The following is a 22,613-nucleotide window of genomic DNA, read 5'->3' on the forward strand; positions in this document are numbered from 1 at the left end:
AGAACTGACTAATAGGGAGAACTAACTCTAATATATATAATGTATATATTTATATATATATATATTAGAAACAGTGAAACATCACACATCTTAGAAAATAGGCAAAATCACTTTGTTATGGAAACATTCAGCCTCATTTTAAAACAGCAGTAACATTCAGAGTATCAGTTCACTTATTCTTTCAAATAAAGAAGAGACATGTGAAAGAGAAAATCAGAAACACAGAGCAAAATTAAAAGAATCATAGATGCATGTGACGACACTTTAAAATGCTATAGGAATCTGTACCATACAGATGGTTCCTTATTTATTATGGCTCAATTTAGAGCTTTTTTTTATTTTAAAGTGCCATGAAAGTGACATTCATCTATTAGAAATCACACTTCAAATTACATTAACCACAAATTATAACTCTAGGCTAGTGTAAGTGTCCTGAGCACATCTGAGGTAAGCTGGGCTAAGCTATAACACTTGCTAACTTAGGCATATTAAATATATTTTGGCTTGCAATATGTTCAGTTTATAATGGGTATATTGAGACACAACCTTATTATAAATCAAGGAAGATATTCATTTTTAAATACTTTGTAATATACATTTTTCATCCTAAATTAAGTCCTGGGCCAGTTTCATAGGTCTGACTCAAGTGAGGAGTCAGGAAGAAGCTACTGAAGCTAAAATGATTTCTAATCCACTGCTAGAGCACATTCAGCTCCTCCACTTCCTTCCAGAACTTTGCAGTGTCCATATGGATTGGGAGGCACTGCATAATAAAGAGAGCATGACAGTATCTAAAGATGTTTTAGGCACATGTTCTTCTAAGAAGCACACATGAACCAAAGCAAGACTGAGGCTGTAAGCAGTCCATGATAATGAAGAACTTTCCTATAAGGCTGCACATAATATAGATGATGCCACAGTTTAGTAATTTGGGAATATTTCCTTTTCTTCCCTGTTGAGACCATAGCTGAAAGGAAGCAAGGATGAAACTTGGGATCAATATCACCCTTCCAAAATCCAGTCATATTTAATGATGTTATATCTAAATTCAAAAAAAAAGATTTTGTAATTTCAGGTTTCTAAGATTTCATTATACCTTTCTTGGGTTTGTTAAAATATCTTACAGATGTTCATCAATTTTGGCTAACTGAAAAAGATTCCGATTAAAATGACAGAAAATACATGTGGTCTAAGCAGGATTCTTCATTCCTGAGCTTACTTCCTGTAATTTCATTGGCAAATAAAAATCACCCAAGCTATTCCACAAATTTGTTTTCACACAATTAAATGTTTTACTACACATAAAGCCTTACTACAAATAAAGTTTTCAGTATGTAATATTCAACAGGTTGTTGAACAATGCATCCTTAAATTCAAGTAGAAACATCATCCCTTGGCATTTTCTGTCTCCCCATATCATTATAATACAGTCAGATCTCCATACACTCACCATATATAGTGGAATTACAAAATTCAACCCACCAATTTACATGAACACAATATTTAATGTCTCTATTCACTTTAGGGCTATCACATAATCTAAGTCTTTCTACAATCCTGTTACAGAACACAAAGAAAAATATTGCAACTCTTTAAAATCATTATTGTATAAACTCCCAGAGAAGCACAGATTTTCTGAATATCAATGGTTGATATGTATGTGGGGGGTTTGTCTGGGAGGTAAAATGTCTCCCTAGCTTTAACTTCTTCTTCAGATTCATTGAGTAGTACTAATACGAGCTTACTTATCCAGTCCTCCCAGAAGCCCTCAACCCCTAACTGAACAAAACAATTCTGAAACGAAGAACAAAGCTAATTTAAAAACCTTTTTAAGATAAAAGGAGAAACTGATTTAAACTTAAGCAATATGTCATTTCAACATGGAAATAAATGTCATATTTAAGTTATCAGGACCTGTGATATTTCATTTATTTATTTTTAAAGATTTTATTTTATTTTTATTGCAAAGTCAGATATATAGAAAGGAGGAGAGACAGAGAGGAAGATCTTCTGTCTGATGATTCACTCGCTAAGTGACTGAAATGCCTGAAGCTGCACCGATCCAAAGCCAGGAGCCAGGAGCCCTTCCAGGTCTCCCACATGCGTGCAGGATCCCAAGGCTTTGAGCCGTACTTGACTGCTTTCCCAGGTCACAAGCAGGGAGCTGGATGGGAAGAGGGGCCTCCAGGATTAGAACCGGCGCCCATATGAAATCCTGGTACGTACAAGGTGAGGACTTTAGCTGCTAGGCCACCCCGCTGGGCCCAGGACCTGTGACATTTAAAAACCTTATTCTTTACATAGTGTGGCTCAAATGTGTACTAAAATTTAGGTAGATCAGAGGCTGTGAGAACAAAATACAGAGAGTTTTCTCAACATCATTTTCAGTGCATGCCACCTTGATCACATCCATTTTCCCATTTCTTCAGCATCCTCTTGGTTCCTGGCTTCAGTTACACCTCATGGTCCAGGCTCAGAACAGTAAATGAAAGATACTGTCTCTCTCTTTCTCTCTCTCTCTTTCCTAAGTGTGTGTCCCTCTCCATAACACTTCTTTCAATAGAATAAATTTTTTAAAAGAAACAATATCCAAAAAAAATAGGTGCATTTTGCCCTGAAGATTTTCCCTATTCTCTATCAACTGTTAGCTTTAGAACCAAAAATTTAAATTCAATTAATTCCTAAATATGTCATTGTGTATTTCTCATTTAAATCCACAATCCATCTGTATTTATTTTTTAATAAAGTTGGAAATTTAGTTTGGGGTTCATGCTTTTGCTTATGGACATCCAGTATCATTTTTGGAAAGTCATTCTTCTTTTAATTGTTTCTATATTTTGTAAAATATCAATTTGGCATATTGGCATTTATTTACTTTCGAGTTCTAATTTGTGTTTCATTTATTTGTAGGTCTATTGCTTTTTCAGTTCCACATTCCAGTATTTATTTCTCTAGGACAAAGTGCTTCAAAGCGTGCACAGAAACATAAAATTCAAACATAAGTCTACATATCTGCCAAAACTGTTTTAAATCTCATGCATTATTTTTTATGATAATCGTTTTCCATGAAGTTTTTGAAGAACACTGGTATTATTATTATGAAAATCACTGAAAAAGAGCGTCTGCTTCCTTTAATCATGCCATTTTAAAATATCTTTCAAATTCAATCCTATCTTGTTCGCTGCAAATAAATAAAAGTTAATTCCTAGGAGATCTGGAAATAGATTCTCCACACGACCCAGCCATCCCACTCCTGGGAAGCCACCCAAATGAAATGACGTCAGCATATGAAAAAACATTTGTGTCCCTCATGTTTATTGAAGTTCCATTCAAAATAGCTGATATGGAATCAACCTGGATGCGCATCAAGTGATGACTGAATAAAGAACTTACAGTATCACACGAAGAATATAGCTTAGGCATACAAGAGAATGAAACCCTATCTAAAATGGATGCAAATGGAAATCATTATGTTTAGTGACATAAGCCAGTATTAAAAACAGAAGTATCACATTTTCTTTGGTATGTGGTAATTAGTATAGAAAACTAGAAAAGAGTAACAGTAAAACAGAAATTTTATGATTGTCTTTTTTTTTTAAGATTTATTTATTTTATTACAGCCAGATATACACAGAGGAGAAGAGACAGAGAGGAAGAACTTCCATCCGATGTTTTCACTCCTCAAGTGAGCCGCAACGGGCCGATGCACTCCAATCCGATGCCGGGAACCTGGAACCTCTTCCATGTCTCCCACACGGGTGCAGGGTCCCAGTGCATTGGGCCGTCCTCAACTGCTTTCCCAGGCCACAAGCAGGGAGCTGGATGAGAAGTGGAGCTGCCGGGATTAGAACCGGCATCCATATGGGATCCTGGGGCTTTCAAGGCGAGGACTTTAGCTGCTAGGCCACGCTGCCGGGCCCTATGATTGTCTTTTTTAGCCTTTATTTATAATTGAGTGGAACTGTGATCTTTCTTCTTTTCACTTGTTGAATATTATAATTAGTGCTGAATCAAGCCTGTGATTATAGAGTGGATTAAAATTATGTCTTTGTAAAAACAGATGAAAGAATAGAGTGGCAGGGGGTAGAAAGATTTGGGGGAGGGTATAGAAGGGAATTGTGATTGTCTACTTAAACTTTTACCTATGAAATGCAGCAAGTATGTTCTCTGCAATTAATTTATTTAAAAAAGACAAAAATGAATAAATTGAAACAAGTTCAGAAAGTTTAAAGTGCCACATCATTAATGCGCTATAAGTTAGGTAAGCATGAACTGTGCCACACTTTCAAATCTGCCCCTTATACCACTTGGATATAATTTCTATATCTATTGATAAGTGAGAAAAAGACAAAAACCTGAACAAACCAGGGCTAAATATCATACTATTAAGAATATACTTCACATACCACCACAGTGGTGATAGTGCTACTATACAAACAGCATCCAGCTTTAAAATATATATAGCCAGCTCTAAAATATATATGTATGTGTATAAAATATATATATGTGTGTGTTTGAAATTCAGAGTAACAGTACTGCAGTTGAAACTGGGCTAGGCCACAGGTGGGAACCAAGAACTATATCTTTTCACATGAAAGTGGAAGGAAACGAAGTGCAGTGCCATAACCTTCTAAACACACTAACAAGAAGCTGAATCCAAAGCAGAGGTTGGACTCCAGTCTGGACATTCTGACATGGAATACGGAAACCACAAGCAGTAGCTTAATGCTCTGGGCCATAACACCAACCAATGTCAATTGCTAACATGTGCTTAGAGAAGAAAAATGAAATCACATCAAATTGATGATAAGTTAATCTTTAACAATGATTTATATGTGTATTTGAAAGACAGGATGATAGAAAGATGGAAGTAAGGTGAACCATCTTCTGGTTCATTCCCAGGTCTGGATCAGAAACACCAGGAGCCAAAAATACACTCATAGCTTTGCACATGGATTTAGTGGTCAATATTCCACTACCTCTCACAGTACGCTCACAGAAAGCTTGAAAAGACAGTGCCTAGCACCAGAGTTGAATCTGCATTCTAAAATGAAATATCAGAATTCTAAGAAGCAACTTATCTTGCTGCACTTCGGTGCTCATGCCAAATACATTAATTTAAGGAATATTTTAAGATGGCATTTTTACCCTTCTACTCATTGTAAGACACCTTCCCTACCATCCAAGAATATTTAATGTCTAATTGCAATAAAAATCATTTCCCTGGTTTTATTACAAGGTCTCTTAATGGCTTACAATGAATGACCCACAAAATTTTTAAAAGTAAGAATATTTTATTCAAAATAACAGACAGCACATGTGTTTGTATTCTGTATTACTAAAGATGCCCATTAAAAATGACAGCAGGTGCAGTTATCCGGCTCAGTGTTTGAGGTCACCATCTCAGAGTACATAAGCAAGGTATCTGGCTCTGACTCCAGCCCCTGACTCCAGCTGCCCACAAATTCAGACCCTCAGAAGTAGTAATGATGGCTTACATGACAGGGCCCCTGCCAACTTCACTGGAAACTTGGATTAAATTCCCAGCTCCCATTTCAGCTCCTACAGTGCGCCAGTCAGGATCCACTACAGACCTTCGAATAGTGAATAAGCTCTCTCTTCATCTCTCCCTGTTTCTCCAATCAATGACTAATTTTTTATAATGGGAAATTGATATTTTTCAAGAAAAGGAAACTACACATAATAAGAGGTCTAGGAAAAAAGCATGATTATATAAATATATTAACACTTCTGAACGGTAAAAAAAAAGGCTACTAGATAAAGCACAGAATACAGATGCAAAAACAGGAAGAGAAAGTAAGTGGAATCAAATGAAAACAATGTAAAATGATAGCCAGAGAACACCTCTAGAAAACAACTGAATTAGAAGAAAGTGGCTAGACTGAATGAGGAATTATTATTTTTTTTTAATTATTTATTATTTAACTTCATTAATTACATTGTATTATGTGACACAGTTATATAGATACTTGGGTTCTGCCACCCCTCCCCAAACCCTCCCACCATGGTGGATTCCTCCACCTTGTTGCATAACCACAGCTCAAGTTCAGTTGAGATTCCCCCATTGCAAGCGTATACCAAACATAGAGTCCAGCATCTTATTGTCCAGTCAAGTTCAACGGCTTCTTAGGGATACCCTCTCTGGTCTGAAGACAGAGCCAGCAGAGTATCATCCCAGTCAATTGAAAGCTCCAACATACCATCAGCAAAAATTTACATCATTATGGAATTAATTGACATAGTAATGAGTAACCAATATGTTAAAAGTAAATGCGAGTTCCCAGCCACCTTCTGTGACCACCTCACCTACACTTCAATTTTAGTTTATACACAACATATAACATTCAAAACATAACATGTTATACATAACATCATATCATCTTAAATTAAGGCAAACATGTGGTATTTAACCTTTTGGGATTGGCTCATTTCCCTTAGCATTATGGTTTCCAGTTTGGCCCATTTGGCCACAAAGAACTGCATTTTGTTTTTTTTAATAGCTGAGTAGTATTCCATGGAGTAGATGAACCATAGCTTTCTTATCCAATCCTCTGTTGATGGGCATTTTGGTTGCTTCCATGTTTTTGCAATTACTGATTGTGCTGCTATGAACATAGGAGTGCATGTTGGTTTCTCATAAAACAAGTGTTCTGGATATATTCCTAGGAGTGCTATTGCTGGATCATACGGTATGTTGAATTTGAGTTGTTTGAATATTCTCCATACTGATTTCCATAGAGGCTGTACCAGCCTGCAGCCCCACCAGCAGTGGAGTAAGGTTCCCTTTTCCCCGCAACCTCGCCAACAAGTGTTGTTGGTGCTTTTATGCATGTGGGCCAGTCTTACTGGAGTTAGGTGGTACCTCATTGATGTTTTAATTTGAATTTCCCTTATTGCCAGGGAACTTGAGCATTTTTTCATATGTTTATTTGCCATTTGGGTTTGTTCCTTTGTGAAGTGTTTGCCCATTTCCCGTGCCCATTTCTTGAGTGGCTTGTTTGTTTTGACATTTTGGTTGTTTTGTAGCTCTTTGTATATTCTGGAGATCAGCCCTCTATCACCTATGTCGTGTGCGAAGATCTTCTCCCATTCTGTGGGTTGCCTTTTTACTTTGTTGATTGTTTCTCTAGCTGTACAGAAGCTTCTTAGTTTGATGAGGTCCCAATTGTTTATTTTGGTCTTGATTTCTACTGCATTTGGAGTCTTTTTTAGGAAGTGAGGGCCTACCCCTAAGTGTTCCAGTGTGTTTCCAACATTTTCTTCCAAAAGTTTGAAGGTTTCTGGATGTAGGTTTGGATCTGTTATCCATTTGGATCTGATCTTAGTGTATGGTGAGAGATGTGGATCTATTTTTTTGTTTCTGCAGGCTATTAACCAGTTGTCCCAACAGCATTTATTGAACAGACCTTCCCATTTGCCTGGATTGTCGTTTGTCTTTTTGTCAAAGGAATTATTTTTAAAAGAGGAAAAGCAATTTCTAAGCATGTTTTATAATAGTCAATACAAGATGTTGATAGTAAATGCTAGGAAAATTATTCAACTGTTAACTATAAACTATTCAGTTTTTTAAAGATTTAAATATCATACTTGACATAAAATTTAATCAAGTTATTTGCAGCAGAAGAAGAAAGAAAACTAAAGACTTAATGAGGCAAAAGAAATAATTTTAAAAAGTACTGCTGGTTGGGCCCAGAATGATGGTTCAATGGCTAATGTGTTGCCTTGCACATGCCAGAATCCTGTATGGGCACTGGTTGATGTCCCAGGTGCTCAGCTTCCCATTCAGCCTCCTGCTTGTGGCCTGAGGAAACTGTGGAGAATGGCCCAAAGCCTTGGGACACTAAACCTACATGGGAGACCCAGAAGTTCCTGGCTCCTGGCTTCGGACCAGCTCAGCTCTGGCTATCGCAGCCACTTGTGGAGTTAACCAACCTGCTGATGGAAGATCTTTTATCAGTATCTTCTTCTCTCTGTGAATATGCCTTTCCAACAAAAATAAATAAATCTAATATATATGTATACATACATATATAAGTACTGCTGGTAGACTTCAAATGCGCTTGAATGTCTACAGAATTTAGAGTTTTAGTAGCTAAACCATCCTTTATATTCTTGAAACCAATTAAACAATCTGATCATTTTCCACTATCATTGAGGTTGTTGTACAACTTAGTATTTCAGGATAACACAAATATTTAGTGAAGTGATGGCTAGAGTGAAGCCAATAAGCAAATCCATCACCTCAAACAGTTCCCAATTTTGTATGTAGAAGAGAAAGGAAAAAGAACAATTAAGGCTTACTTTCTTAGGCAATTTAAAGTATATAATGCAATATTGATCACCAGTATTTACTCACTTTGATTAACGAAACTTTATACCTTTTGCCTAACATCTCCCATTTCTCTTTCCTTGCAAGTTTCTACATTGGATATTTGCTTCATCAAAAACAGTAACCTAAGAGGAGACACCTAACACAACAGAAACACCCCTCCTCTATTCTCTGATAAAACTGAAATATAGAATAAAGATTAAGATATGATTAATGTTCCCCTTGAACAATGACCTATCTTTTTTTGATACATACCAATTCAAGTAGCATTAAAGGCCCTAGAATTTACTTCATTCAGTTTGACTAAAAGCTTTCAGTTTCAGATATTAACATGAAGAGCAAAGTGTGTGTTGTTTATTAGAATCTTCCCAGCCTAGTTCCACTGTGATATTACCTGGACTGCAAAGTTCAGTATAGGGCTAGGAAAGTGACCAATGACTGGAAAGACACAGGAAATGTAACTGAAGTAGAACTGACCTTTATGCTTAGCCAGAAGAGAATGAGCAGTCCCCCAAACACGCAATCTTATCTGAGTCAAAACAACACATAGTTTCAATTGGCATAAAGCTTGACTTCAAAATGACTCATCCCTACTTCTCACTGCTAGAGTATTGAGAACACTAAAACAGATCACTCAAGCTTCTTGCATAACTGGAACTCCTCTAAAGATTAAACACAGGGACCAAACACAGAGAGATTAAATAGGAATTCTAGAATCCAGTCTCTTTCTGTCTCTTAGAACAGCTTTCCCAGGAACAATGATGAGATTAATGATCACACACACAGGATTGAACAAGAACTAAATATGTAGACTTTTGTTAAGCCTCCACTTAAAAGTCCCTTTAAAAGAAATAAGAAAATGCTGGTATAAGATGAGCCGCTAAAATATTACAAGACCAAAATGTAGCATGATAAATTGTACTTCTTTTTCTAACATTTGGCTTTTGCATAGGTTTTACTTTGTGCTCTTTGTCATGTACCATGTATCCAGTGTGCAGAGATTATAATCACTTCATTGTATCTTCAGGTCTAACAGCCATTCTTCACGTAGGAATATCATAAGGGCTAGTTATTATAAAAGCACTTCATCAATCTGTCTTTTGATACAGAGACTGTGTTACCAACAGTTTCCATTATCAGATCACATTTCTTTTTTTATATTTTTATAGTTATTACATCCCATAATGTGTTTTTTTAGATATAGGGATTCTATCATGAATTAAACTATGGATGTGTCAGAGGCAATAGTTGAGCCCATAAATCCTTGAATATAAATTTTGACATATTCTACAGATTTCCAGGAAAAGAAAACAACTTTTTATTATCTGCTATGTAAGTGTTCTCCAAATAACTCCTTAAAACAAGCAAATAATCCAGAATGATTTGTTTTCTTGGAAGACAGAAGCTCTCTTTCTTCCTTATATGATGAAAGACAAGCTCTATGGAAAATTTTGAAATGTTTTGTGTTTTTAGACTAAGATATAAGCAAAACACATGAGCGTACAAGAATAAAGAAAAAGAGGGAGACAATTATAATCTGAATCCTGGTTACCAAGTGAAGAAAGCTATCAGGGAGATAGTACCTTGACCGCATGAAAACTTCAGTCTTGACTTAGACTTATGAATTATGACACTCTGAGATGATGAAGAAACTCCCTAAATTTTTCTAAAAGTTTGAAAGCTATTTTAAAGGTCTTAAGGACTGGAGGAAACCAAAACTTCAAAGCAGGTATGAAACCACAGCAACTGAATTTCTAGGAGCTCTCCATGGTGCTGCTCATGTCAGCCTATACTGCCTTGAAAATTTTGCATACATCACTGAAGCCATTCTCATACATATTTGAGTTAGGCTCCTTCTAAGTTCTAAACACTTTCAAACTTGAATAAGCTTCTTGTCATTTACAGAGGAATATTTTTACTTACTTTCATGGGGACAATTACCCTACAAGTTCAGTTTATAACAGTAGCCCACCGTGGTACTGAAACAGTACCTCTGTTGAGACACCAGAACTCAGTTACAACTAAATGTTTTCTCAATTCTGTACAAACCGACCACGGCCACATTTGGGTCACAGACTTTCTACTGTTAGCTTTAAGTGAGACAATAAGACTCCCACAGAAATATTTCAGAGGCTGTCTCTTGAAACCAGGTGAAAAGTTTTCCATCAATCTCAGTCACCTTTTCATCGCATTAAGTATTGTTTTGAATCATAGGTAAAAGCGAGTTTTACTTGTTTACCAGGAATTATGGATATAGTCTTTGTAAATTTGCTTGGTATTTCTCTTTCAGATTCAAAACAAAATAAAACCTCTGAGTAACTGCATCTAGTTCAAGGAAAATCATAATCAATATAAAACGATCATCATCATAATCATCACTACAATACAACTATGTCTTATAAAAGATAATAATTTCTTCCTTTGGCCTTTGCATCAAGATAAAACCAGTGCTGCATGACTTTTATTTATATGACTTTGTGATCATAAACTAAATAATATCTGTCTTTAAAGAATTTATAATTTTTCAAGTCATTGTGTTACATTGCATAAACACAATATCTTGGCATCCTTCTTCAAATTTAAATGACAGTAGCTATAAAAATTACAATAAATTCACAGCATCAGTGGCAGTCAAATGAGACAATTGCATGAGTAATTCAAATATATTGATGAAATTTCGGAAGACAAAAGCCTCAAGTTGTTCTGATCTTCAATTATAAGAAGATGGAACTGTCACTCATTACGGTTATAAAATATGTTGAAAAGCTTGAGCATTATATGTGAAACAGATGTAAGAATACTCCTAAGAAGTATTTCTTAGGAAAAATTTCTGTAGGACCTTGGACATTACTTGCTAAGAACCTTGAATCTTAGTAAACTGATTGTGTGTCATATTTTCCAGATTTAAATCTAAAGAAACCAGAAACTGGAATGCTCATAGATTGCACAGAAAAACAAATAAACAAACAAAACAAACAGCCTTAAAAAAGGACCACTGTTGTGGCTTTGGGAGTTAAACCACTACCTGCCTCATAGGCAACAGCTCAAGTTCTTATTCCAAAGTTCTCTGTAACTAGGAAGGCACTACCAGATGGCCTGTGTTTGGGTCCCTGGGACTGATGTGGGAGATTCAGATAGAGCATCTGGCTCCTGTCCTGGCTTTGGTGTGGCCAAGCTCCGATCCTAGAAACTCCCTCTTCCCTTCTCCTTCATTTTCTCTGTTCAATTCCCCTTCCCCTTCCTTCTACCTTTCTCCCCTATCTCTCTGTAACTCTGAATCTCAAAGCTGCTTTTTTTAATGCCCTGGCAAAAACTTGCTTCCACAAGTAAAAGGACCATGAAGGTGTATGTAGAAACATAGCAGCTGAAAGTACCTACTGCCCAGTGAAGTCAGTTTTCCCAGAGAAGAGGAGAATCTTCTCTTTTTGTTTCTGGGGTTCTAGAAACCTGGTAATTGTAAACACAGGTGCTCAGCTGACACCTTATGACAAACTAAGTGTAATAAGGCACTGCCAGTGCCCATGGATAACCAGCTGAGCTACATGGATGCATTACTTTTCTGTGCCTAAATTAATTTAGTTTTTGATCAGTATGTTTTAAAGGTATACTACTATAAATCATCAGTGTTCGGTGTGATAACATTTCTTGTGACATGTGAATTTATCTGTACAAACATTTTATGAGAATGAAGATGTTTGAGGAAGAAGATAGAAAATAAATGCATTATAGGTGGTTGTTTATTGCATCAGCTACAATGTCACTTGGGATATACTCATGCCATATCAGACTTCCTTGGTTCAAGTCCCAGCTCCACTTCCAATCCAGATTCCTGATAATGCATACCCTTGGAACCAGAAGATAATGGCTCAAGTCTTGAATTTGTGCAACTAACCAGAGTGACTCAATTGAATTTTGGGCTGCTGATTTTGCTTTGGTCCAGTCCGGCTGTTAGGAAGTAAATCAACAAATAGAAAAATTTCTCCTGCTGCCTCTCAAAGAAATAAAGAAATAAAAATTCAAAAAAGAAAAAAATAGCTATATAAAAACCATGTTGTTATTCTAAGGGGTTTTTTGATAGCTTAAGGTTTCTGAAATCAAGGAATCAGTGGGTACAACTAGCAGTAATTTTGTGTTCTGCTTCTGAAATGCTATTATTAAAGTAGTCCTACTATTAAAATCTATAAAGCACACTAACTGGAAAATTCATGCTCTAGGATCACAAAAAAAAAGTAATCAGAGAAAAACTGAGAATGGAGAATAAAAAACTTTCTCTGCGGATTGAAATATCTATAAAGTGCCTGTTGGGTAGATATTATGATCCACTTGCAGAAGAAAGCTTGGACAGGGAAGGCATAAAAGAAGCTCCCAGAATCTTTTGTAAAGAAGTTGCAGGCTTCTACAAAGTAACACAAATTTGTTTGAAGTCAGGCTTCTTCTCAGAAATGACAGATGCCAAACAACCATGAAATAATGATTTCAAAGTGCTAAAAATCACTTTCAACTTGTATTTCTGACCTAGCAAAACTATGAGACAATTGTGAAAAACAAATAAGCACATTTTAGGAAATAAAAATGTTCTGCAATTTGTCTTTGCTGTATGTACATTTTCAGACAAAGAAAAAAAGAAATACAAATTCACTAACTTTAAATCTATCCAAAAGACATAAAAGAATCCAAAAACTCGGAGTACAAAATGCAATAAAATGTTACTATGACACAAAGGTGAAACGTCCATAAATTCTAGGATTATAGCTCTGATATAAGCCTATTAAACAAGATGAAAAACCATAACATAGAGTTTTTAGAATACCTACTAAATAAAGCTGAATTCCTTGTATAACGTATGGAGATTTTTTAAACAGATAGTGTTAATGGAATTTTTACTTTTATTGGTTAATTTCTGTACTACTGAAAATTGCATTGACTTCTACATGTCTTATTATATGCTGAATAACAAGTAAACTTCAACTACATTTTTTGGATTTATTCATTTCACAGGCAGAGAGGGAGAGAGACAGAGACATAGAGAAAAAGCTTCCATCTGTTGGCTCATGTCCTCAGTACCGCAACATCACAATATCTGGGGCTAGACAAGGTCAAAAGGAGGACGAAGCTCCATTCAAATCCATCCCCATGTGGATGGCAGGAACCCAATTACCTGAGCTAGCATGTTCTGCTTCGCTAATGCATTAACGGGGGCTGGATTGGAAAACAGAGAGAAAACTTAATTCTAGGTGCTCTTATGTAGATGTAGACAACAACTTAACCCAGAGTGTCACAGTTTCTGAATTTTAAAAGATTTTCTCCAACTGGATTTTAAAGCACATAACAAATATTGACAATATAGCAAATTCTATGGCTTCTGCATCCTGATGTTTAACAGTAATTCTATTTAAGTTCATAAAACTACACTGTATCATGAGAGTTTTTAGTGTTTTAAGAGCTGTTTTTCTTCTCTGGGAGTTTCTAAGTCTCAGTCCTCACTTAAAAAGTCTTTACACTCAGTACAAAAAATAATTTTAAATTTGGAGGAAAATTTACCTCAAGAAAATAAAATAGCAATATCACTACAGCCATTGTAATAGTTATTTTTTTTACTACCTATTAAGTCTTGGGAATCTGGAAAAAACATTTACATTTTTCTCCTTAAACCTAGTATACCTTTGAATATTCATTGTAAGAATTGTGGCCACTGTGGTGCTAATTGCGAGCTAATCTTCTGCCTGTGGTGCCAGCATTTATATAGAGTCTCAATCTAGTCCCTGTTGCTCCACTTCCCATCGAGATTCATACTAGTGACCTGAGAAAGTAGGGGAGGATGGCCCAAGGCCTTGGGTCCCTGCTCCTATGTGCAACCCCAGAAAAAGCTCCTGGCTCCTAGCTTTGGATAGGCATGGCTCTGGTCACTGTACCTATCTGGGAATGAAATAGAGGGTGGAATTCCTTGCTCTGTTTTTCTCTTTACCTTTCTTTTAGGAGCCACAGACTTACGGGCCTTAGACTTGGCCTACCTGACAGCCTGTTGCATTGCAAAGCCTGCCTTGGGCAAGCAGGGCCACAGCAAGCAGGATATTAGGCCAGAACATCCGGTGCAAAGCAAGCAGAATAGAACTTCCACCCTTGTTCCTGTTCAAATAATTAGTTCCTCTCCTGTTTCAATATAGATGATTAGTTCCTTCCCTGCTTCAATGAAGATAATTACTCCCAGGAAACCCCTCCCCTTCTCCTCCTCCTCTAGAGAAAGAAGGGATATATATGAGGAGTAAAACAAAGAGATGAGGCACTCTTTTCCATCAAGTATGTGTGTCTGTTTCTTGGACCAGCAGCCCAGGGGGCTAGCAGCCCTGCATTCCCAGTCCACCCTCAGGGTTTGAGCATCGTGTCCTGCAGGTTGGGACAAATTGGTGGCCGGTATGGTGAACCTGATACGGTGGAGCTACTGAGGAACCTTGCGGTTAAGACTTCGGCCAAAGCGTTTGGGGTGTAAGGCAAATAAGGTGAGTCGATAATTGACTCGGACATTTCTAAGAAAAAATTTGCAGGGGCATAAGTGATTTCATCTCCAGACCCTCTCCCTGTCTTGGGGCACGAGGGATAATCTGAGGGACCCCGGAAATCCGGAGGCAAGCTTAGAATTCTGAAACTAATTATTATGGAACTAATTATTTGAACAGGAACAAGGGTGGAGGTTCTATTTTACTTGCTCTACAGAGGATGCTCTGGCCTAATATCCTGCTTGCTGTGACCCTGCTTGCCCAAGGCAGGCTTTGCAATGCAACAGGCTGTCAGGTAGGCCAAGTCTGAGGCCCATAAGTCTGTGACTCCTAACACCTTTCTGTATTACTGTTTCAAGCAAAATAAATAAATCTTCAAAAACGAGTGAACGAGCAAGACTACTCAGGTACACTACGCAAATTATTTTACATTAAACAAATGTAAGACTGAGAGGTAAAGAGAAGAAGGCACACGACAGGCAATCATTATAGGAAATGGAGTTTGGAGAAGATGTTTTCATTCCTTTTACTTCAGAGTAGGGATTAAACTTCCTTGAAATATTGTCCATTATAAGCTATTTGTTTCACAGACCATAAGAAAAACACTTTGAAAGAGATGACTGAAGTCATCAGTTATTTTAGGAAATGAGAATTGGGATGTCCATCCATTTCTGCTCTCCCAAAGCTCACGGTTAGACTTCATTTCTCAGCTTCCCTTGGCATAAAGAGTTTCCAGTTGTTCAGGCTATCATCAATATAGCGCACAAAAAAAATAACAATGTACACTGCTCCAAGACCTGATCCACACAGATTTATCACATAGGACTTCTGTTTTTACACTTTTTGGAGAATAATGTCATTGAACAAGGTGATCTTGGAGCTCACATAAAGATGACAGTGTAACGAAATGGAAAGAATATGGACCAGTGAGTCAAAAAGAACAGCATCACCATTGATCAAATCATTTTTTTTTTTACTTCACATGGGAGATGTTAGACAATTTACACATTTGTTTGCTACACAGTATCTTGCTAGATTAAGTAGCTATGTCTCAGTCACCCACATTTTAAATTTTCAGATAATTGTGGTTTCTCAAAGTGCTGTTTCTTAGATCCTGAAAACACAGTTAATTGTGCATCAAACAGTAACCCACTAAAACTTAAGAAAGCATTACTCCAGTGAGTTTACTGTGGTTTCTTGATACCAGAAGAAAAGAAAAGTGAGTTCTTTCAAAAGAAAGTCTCCTTAGAATAGTTGTGATGAAGGAGATGGAGCATTTTAATTTACAGAACAATGTTAAGAAAACAACACGGGTGCTATCCAGGGACAAGACAGATGAATCATTCACCCCCATGATTCTGGCAATATGGTATTATAATTTTAAACATAACAAATGGATTTAATTTGATTTGCCTACATGAAATGCATAGTGGGAGATGGGTGGCATAGTGACAGAAATACAGAGAAGTATGGAGAGGAGAAGCAGCTTCAACTCATTGGTCCAGCCTCAACACATGCAACAGACATGAGGGGGATCAAAGGCCAGGAGCCAGGAACTTCATGTGGAAACCAAGTAATTGGCTATCATTCACTACTGTCTATGCACAGCAGTAGGAAACTGGATCAGAACTGCAGAGTAGCCAAGACACAAACCAGCATTCCAACAAGGGATGCAAACACTGTAAACAGCAGCCAACCCACTGTACCACAATGTTTATCCCAAGAAAAATTCTAATTAAATATCTATGAGATGACAGTTGTAAAAGTGAAAAGAAAATTTGAAAGCCTAGCAGTTTGATTCACATCTGTAGGAAAATTTTGTTCTAGTTAAACTTTAAACTAATTTTTAAAAAGGATGCATAGAGTGGGTGAGTGCTAGTGATTGAGATGCCCACATACCAAATCAGAGTTCCTGATCTGAGTGCTGGTTATGACTCACAATGCCTGTTTCCTGCAGATGCATGTCATATGGAAGGGAAAAGATTGCTTAGGTGGTCGGGTTTCTTCCACCCACAACAACAACTTGGAATTGAAGCTCCCAGCAACAGCTTGTCCATCAACTGGCTCTTGGGGCCATTTGAAGAGGGAACAACTTGGATAAAATCTGTCTCTTTCTGATAAAATTTTAAGTGTTAAAATGAAATTGAGCAATGAGGTTTTTTTTTAAAAAAAAAAGGGTAAATGAATGCTCAAATGTTGTAATTTTGATTTGAAGAGAGTAAAGAAAACCTGCATTAACTCATCTTTTTTGTTCTCTAGTTGAGAACAAGTCTAAACATAGCCAATAAAATGAAATGCTGACTTGCTCATATTGTTCATTCAGTATTTCATCATACATAGTTACTTGCTATCCACTCCTCACTATCTCAATGACTCAGACCATAAACTGTTATTTTATTCTTTTTCTTTTGTTGTTTCAGTTATTTGGCTATTTGAAGGAAAAATAACAACCCTCTTTGTCAGCTGTTCAAAGCAGAGAAGTATTGAATTTTATTAATAATTACTACTACACTTCAATTCAAAAATATATATTAAACTCTAATGTACTCATCTCTTCACTTTGTCAAAGTTGACACTTACTTCCTGCCACTAGATACTTAACACATCCTGTTGCTAATCAAAGGAAAAAAATAGTAATTTAACACAGTAAAAATAGGGATTGCAAGCATATGTCTATGCATAAATGTACAGAACTAATTTAGCCCATTATCAAAGTTAATATAACCATTAGCCAGCTTGCTGAACTGAGTAACACATATATATAGCTTTTACATGCTAATTATGAGCTCTGAAGAAATATCTACATCATACGTTTGTGAGATTCAGCTTCTCACCAAAACTACACTCTCACATTATAAAATAAAGCAACTTCAGGACTTTCACCTAATTTTTGTGTTAGGTTAAGTAACAACTGAGAGGAAGTACACTTAGCTCCACTGGTTATGCATGTGATCAACAAAATGTCACATTTTTGCAGGCTGCCCTTGACACTGCTCCTGGTGTGACTCTGACTCTGCATACAAAATGTAAAAATAAGAATGTGTGAATGAATATGGTTTATGAGTTTGTGTCTTAATTTTCAAAAAGATAGACACTGTTCTGACCACTTCCACTGATGCAACACCATGTTGACTTAAATTTGAAAGGTGTTTTGTAAGCAAAAGGTTTCTGCCACGGTCCAAAGCATTCTAAGTGTGAAAGCTATTGGCAGATGAGCAATCATTACAAAAAAACATTGTTGTTAAAGCACAGACTCCTTTTGTTTTATGTTGAATGCCCAATTTAGTCAGTATCTCACTGAGTTCCTTTTTACATTCTCCCTTAAGCACTCCACACACATATTCATACATACTCATGCACACACACACACACACACACACACACACGCCATTTCAAAGTTTCTGAAGCCATAGGTTAAATGTGGACACAGAATTAACTAACACCAGCCTGAAGTGTAATGGTGCACCTAATTTGCTAGTGATATTCCAAGTCATCAGCCTGGCCTCTGTTCCTGGCAAGATTCTCTAGGTAAGACTGGGCTCCCAAACAGGAACAGAATTTGCCATAGTAGAACATTTTGCCTTCCTTGTGAAAAATCAGAACTCTCAAAGCCAACAGATTAATAGCTGATGGTAACACTGTGCCCTTGAGTCAAATGAAAGGACCAATGAATTGATTACACACTCTTTATTCTTTCACAAGCCCTTCTTTAAAAGGCTCTTAACATATCTGGCACTACTTTAGACAGTTTGCAATAATCCTATATTCGAGTCTTACGTAGCAATTCAAAGAGCTATTCATTTCCTTGTTACAGCGGAACCCCTTGCCAGGAAGCTATGCTCTGACTTCATTATGAACTTTTTGGCTGATGGAGTTTGGGGATTCCTGTGAAATTGTAAAAGTAAAAGCACAGAGACACAGCAGGATAGTGTTAAGTGAGGGAAACATAAGCAAATCCAAAGTGCAACAAGCAATACAGGTACGTTTTGCATAAATTTCATAAAATGTAAGAATTGGAGTATTACAGATTCACAAAAGAGCTTGTATTTTCACTATTAAAGAATGTTAGGGATACTTTATAAGAAAACTAGCAACACAAATTTTAAGTGTACATAATCACTCTCATGTCAGAGTCTAAGCTTTTACAGGTATATGCAAACACTTCATCTTTTAATTGACTTTCCAGGCAAATACTTTACAGCTTGAAAATCATGTTTACTTAATCAGATGTTGATTTTTCTAAGGAGAATATTCTTTCTATAACTACCCTGGTCAATGAACTTCTTGAAAAATTAGTTACCCTGCATCAATTATTTAATCAATGATATCAGCTATTAAGATGTACTATTGCTTATATAACATTATAAAATAGGTATAATTGTACAGACCAAAATTCAAACTAATTAAGACACTGGCCCAAATACTTAATATGCAGCAAAGATGCCATCCCAATCCTTGTCTGTCTGACTACCACACCCAATCTATTTCTGTCCATCCTATTTCCACCTAATCACAAAGTCTATTAATTGGCCATGTGATATGAGCACATGTACACTGTACTTATGGAGCATGCATCATTAAACAAATTCTTAGCTGTTAACTCCAGCTAGAACAATTAAAATACATGCTTTTTCAAGTAAAAAGGGGGTTAGTGAAGTGGACTTGTGGGGAATGGGCAAAAATACATAGTTTAAAAAAAATCAATTTGAACAGGAGGAAAAAAAAGTTTAGAGACTGGTAACATGTTGATTTATTCCTAGGGAAAGCTCTTCTCTTTACAGTTGCACTACTGTTGGCAATCAGGAGGAATGAACAATTCTGCTTATTCAGTCTGTGTTGGGGAAAAATGAGAAGATACAGATATATTTACGGGAACTACGGAGAAATCAGTTCCATACCTATAGCCACCATACGCCCCAAAGACATGGGGAATGCTCTCCCTCTCCAGACGCAAACCTTAAGGTTTAATCTAACTGCAGATCCAGGCATGCTGATACTCAGCACTTAAAAAAAATCCCTGGGCCAAGCATTCAGTACAGTAGCTAAGACTTCACTTGGCAGGCCAGCAAAATGACGTAATGAGTGAAGCCCCTATACGAAACCTCAGCATTTCATATGGCATCAATTGATGTCCCAAATGTTCCATTTTCAGCTCAGTTCCTTGTTAGCACACTTGGAAAATCAGCGGATGACCCAAGGGCAACAGACACAGCATCAAAAACCTCTGGACCCTGGCATTGGCTTGGCCCAGACACGGCAACTGTAGCCACTCCAGGAGTGAACCAGAGCTCTCTCTGCATCTCTCCGTCTCGTTTTGTAACTCCAACCTTCAAACGAATATACACACACACACACACACACACACACATATATATACACACACACATATATATACACACACACACATATATACACATTCCATATGAGAGTTCCTAGGTTTGAGTCTGGTTCCACTCTCAATTCAACCTTTTTGCTAATGTTCTGCTGCTGGTGGAGGCATCAGGTTGTGAATTTTCGTCACTCAGTGAGAGACATGAATTGAGTTAAAGGATCCTTGCACGTGCCTGTCCCACCCAGAGCTACTATGAACATTTGAGGAGTGAACTGGTAACAGAAGATTCTTTCTTTCTTTCCTCTCATTCTTTCTTTTCTTCCTTTCTTTTTCTTTCTTTCCTTTCTCTCATTCTCTCTCCCCTTCTATGAGTAGGTGTGTGTGTGTGCCTGAATTTCAATAAATAATAAATTATTTTTTCTTTACAAGGAGTTACATTAGTGGTCACATCTAACGAAGAAACTCAAAATTCTCAAACACTCAGTTTTCTTGCAATAATTTCTCACACTATTATTAAATTATTCTATAAATATTAGAAAACAGCCAACATACTGATTCTGTTTCTGGGTTCTTTTATTGTTTTCTTACAATTTTCATGGGAATAATAGGTGTTCTTCTGTCTGTCCAGCTGAAAACTTTCCTGCCCCCCAAACAGAGAAGGTACAAGTAAACAATAATCATTATGAAGGACAGAAATAGGACCGACACTATATGTTACATACATTTCCAAAAATGTGCTATCTTCAACATTACTAGCTCTCCCTGTTGGGGTTTAAATGGATGGAGTTTAAGTTATGACAAGTCAGGTTAAATCACCAAGAACATTTCAAAAGGCCTGCATCAGAAAACACCTACACAGAAAAAAAAGATCACTATTCAGTCAAGATGCAGAAATCAAACTGTGAATTCAATTTAATTAATATGTTTTGCTGCCTGGGGAAGTTACCAGTTTTTTGGAGGTCAGCATTCACAGAGTGAGCACCTATACATGTAGTTGCAGCCACTATGGAGAAGAAACCTGGATGATTTTGGCTTATACAAAATAAAAACATTTAATATAGTGACCTAATGAATGGCAAAATTCAAATTTCTGTCTTAGACCAGCTAAATTTTTAATTAGAAAAGTTAACTATTCTGTTGCAAGTCTTAAAATCTTGTTCAAAATACATAAATACCAAATAAAGTCATCCAAAAATTAATTTCTGTATTTCTGTAAAAGTTTAAAATCAATTCCATAAATATTAGACATAAAATTACATGAAATAAAGCAGAAAGCAGATGGGTGGTTATTATATTACATGTCATTAAGTAACTCATCTTCAGTTCTACAATTTCCAACCAATTAATTACCGTCCATCCAAAGATTCCAGGCCTTACTCAACTCCTTGACAGATTTTTCCACCAAAAAAAAAAAAAAAACAAAACAAAAAACACAAGCAAACAAAACACCACTAATTAAGTTTAAGAATTAATTCAAAATGCAGATTATTTTTACCAAAATGCAGATTATTTTAACAGAGAACAAAATGTCTACCCTTTACTGATTAAATAAGATTAAGATATTACTGTCCATTGCTCAAATTTAACTAAGTAAATGCAAAAGTAAGAAAGATATTTAGACAGTTAACCAATACATGAAAAGAAAAATAAGCACAAAGCAAAGTTTTCCTAAATATCTAAAAATTAAAATCTAACACCATTTTGCTTATTCTGACTATCAAGAGAAAAATTTCAATTCACACCATATATATGTTTAGGTGGAGTAAAGATTTGTGCCACATAATAACAAATTTTATCTCATTGTTGACAGACTCAAATGCATCTTTTCTACTGTATTCCTCAGCTCAGTGACTGTTTTAATGTTCTAAAACTTTAAAAATTTGGCTGTGCTATACTTTAAGACATATTGGTAGTCCAATGCATTAGATAAGAATTGGCAAACCTGAGCATCCAAGAGTATACCTTACCTGAAGGCCTTCAATAGCTAATCTCAGCATGCTTGGTGTCAGTTTAGAGGCTTGCTTGAAGGTGAAGTTACTCCAGTCTATAATTAAAACAAATCCATTGACTTGAAGCTCAGGATCTTCAATCATGGCTTCTAGAGAGAGTAAGATGGCACGCAAAATATCCACCAGTGTGTACCTAGTAGTAATAGAAAACTACTGAATTATATCTCGCCACCATTTACAGAGAAACCATAAAAAATTTTCAACACATGAAAGATTCCTTTTCAAATATTTCAAGAAGCTTAAGGAAATTGATTCTTTTACAAATGCTCTTCTAATTACAAGGTTATTTTAAGTGCATTACAGGGACATATTCTCATCTTCTGTATTCTATACCAACAAGTGGAAATGCTTTCAAAAAATGCTACAGCTTGTTTCATGTTTTATAAGTATTTAATTCACTTCCTGGTCCAATAATTTTCAAAATCTCA

General features: G+C 36.4%; 1 protein-coding gene across 1 annotated transcript in view; it reads right to left on the bottom strand.

The window, feature by feature from the left end:
- The window catches only part of CLVS2 (clavesin 2), a 60,308-nt gene that overhangs the window by 24,215 nt on the left and 13,480 nt on the right, over positions 1-22,613 (bottom strand). Inside the window, exon 3 of the mRNA XM_004587215.4 lies at positions 22,144-22,318. Coding sequence (XP_004587272.1) covers positions 22,144-22,318 — 175 coding nt within the window. The remainder of the gene's footprint in view (positions 1-22,143; positions 22,319-22,613) is intronic.

The sequence above is a fragment of the Ochotona princeps genome, chromosome 1 (assembly GCF_030435755.1).
Source record: "Ochotona princeps isolate mOchPri1 chromosome 1, mOchPri1.hap1, whole genome shotgun sequence".
NCBI classification, from domain to species: Eukaryota; Metazoa; Chordata; class Mammalia; order Lagomorpha; family Ochotonidae; genus Ochotona; species Ochotona princeps.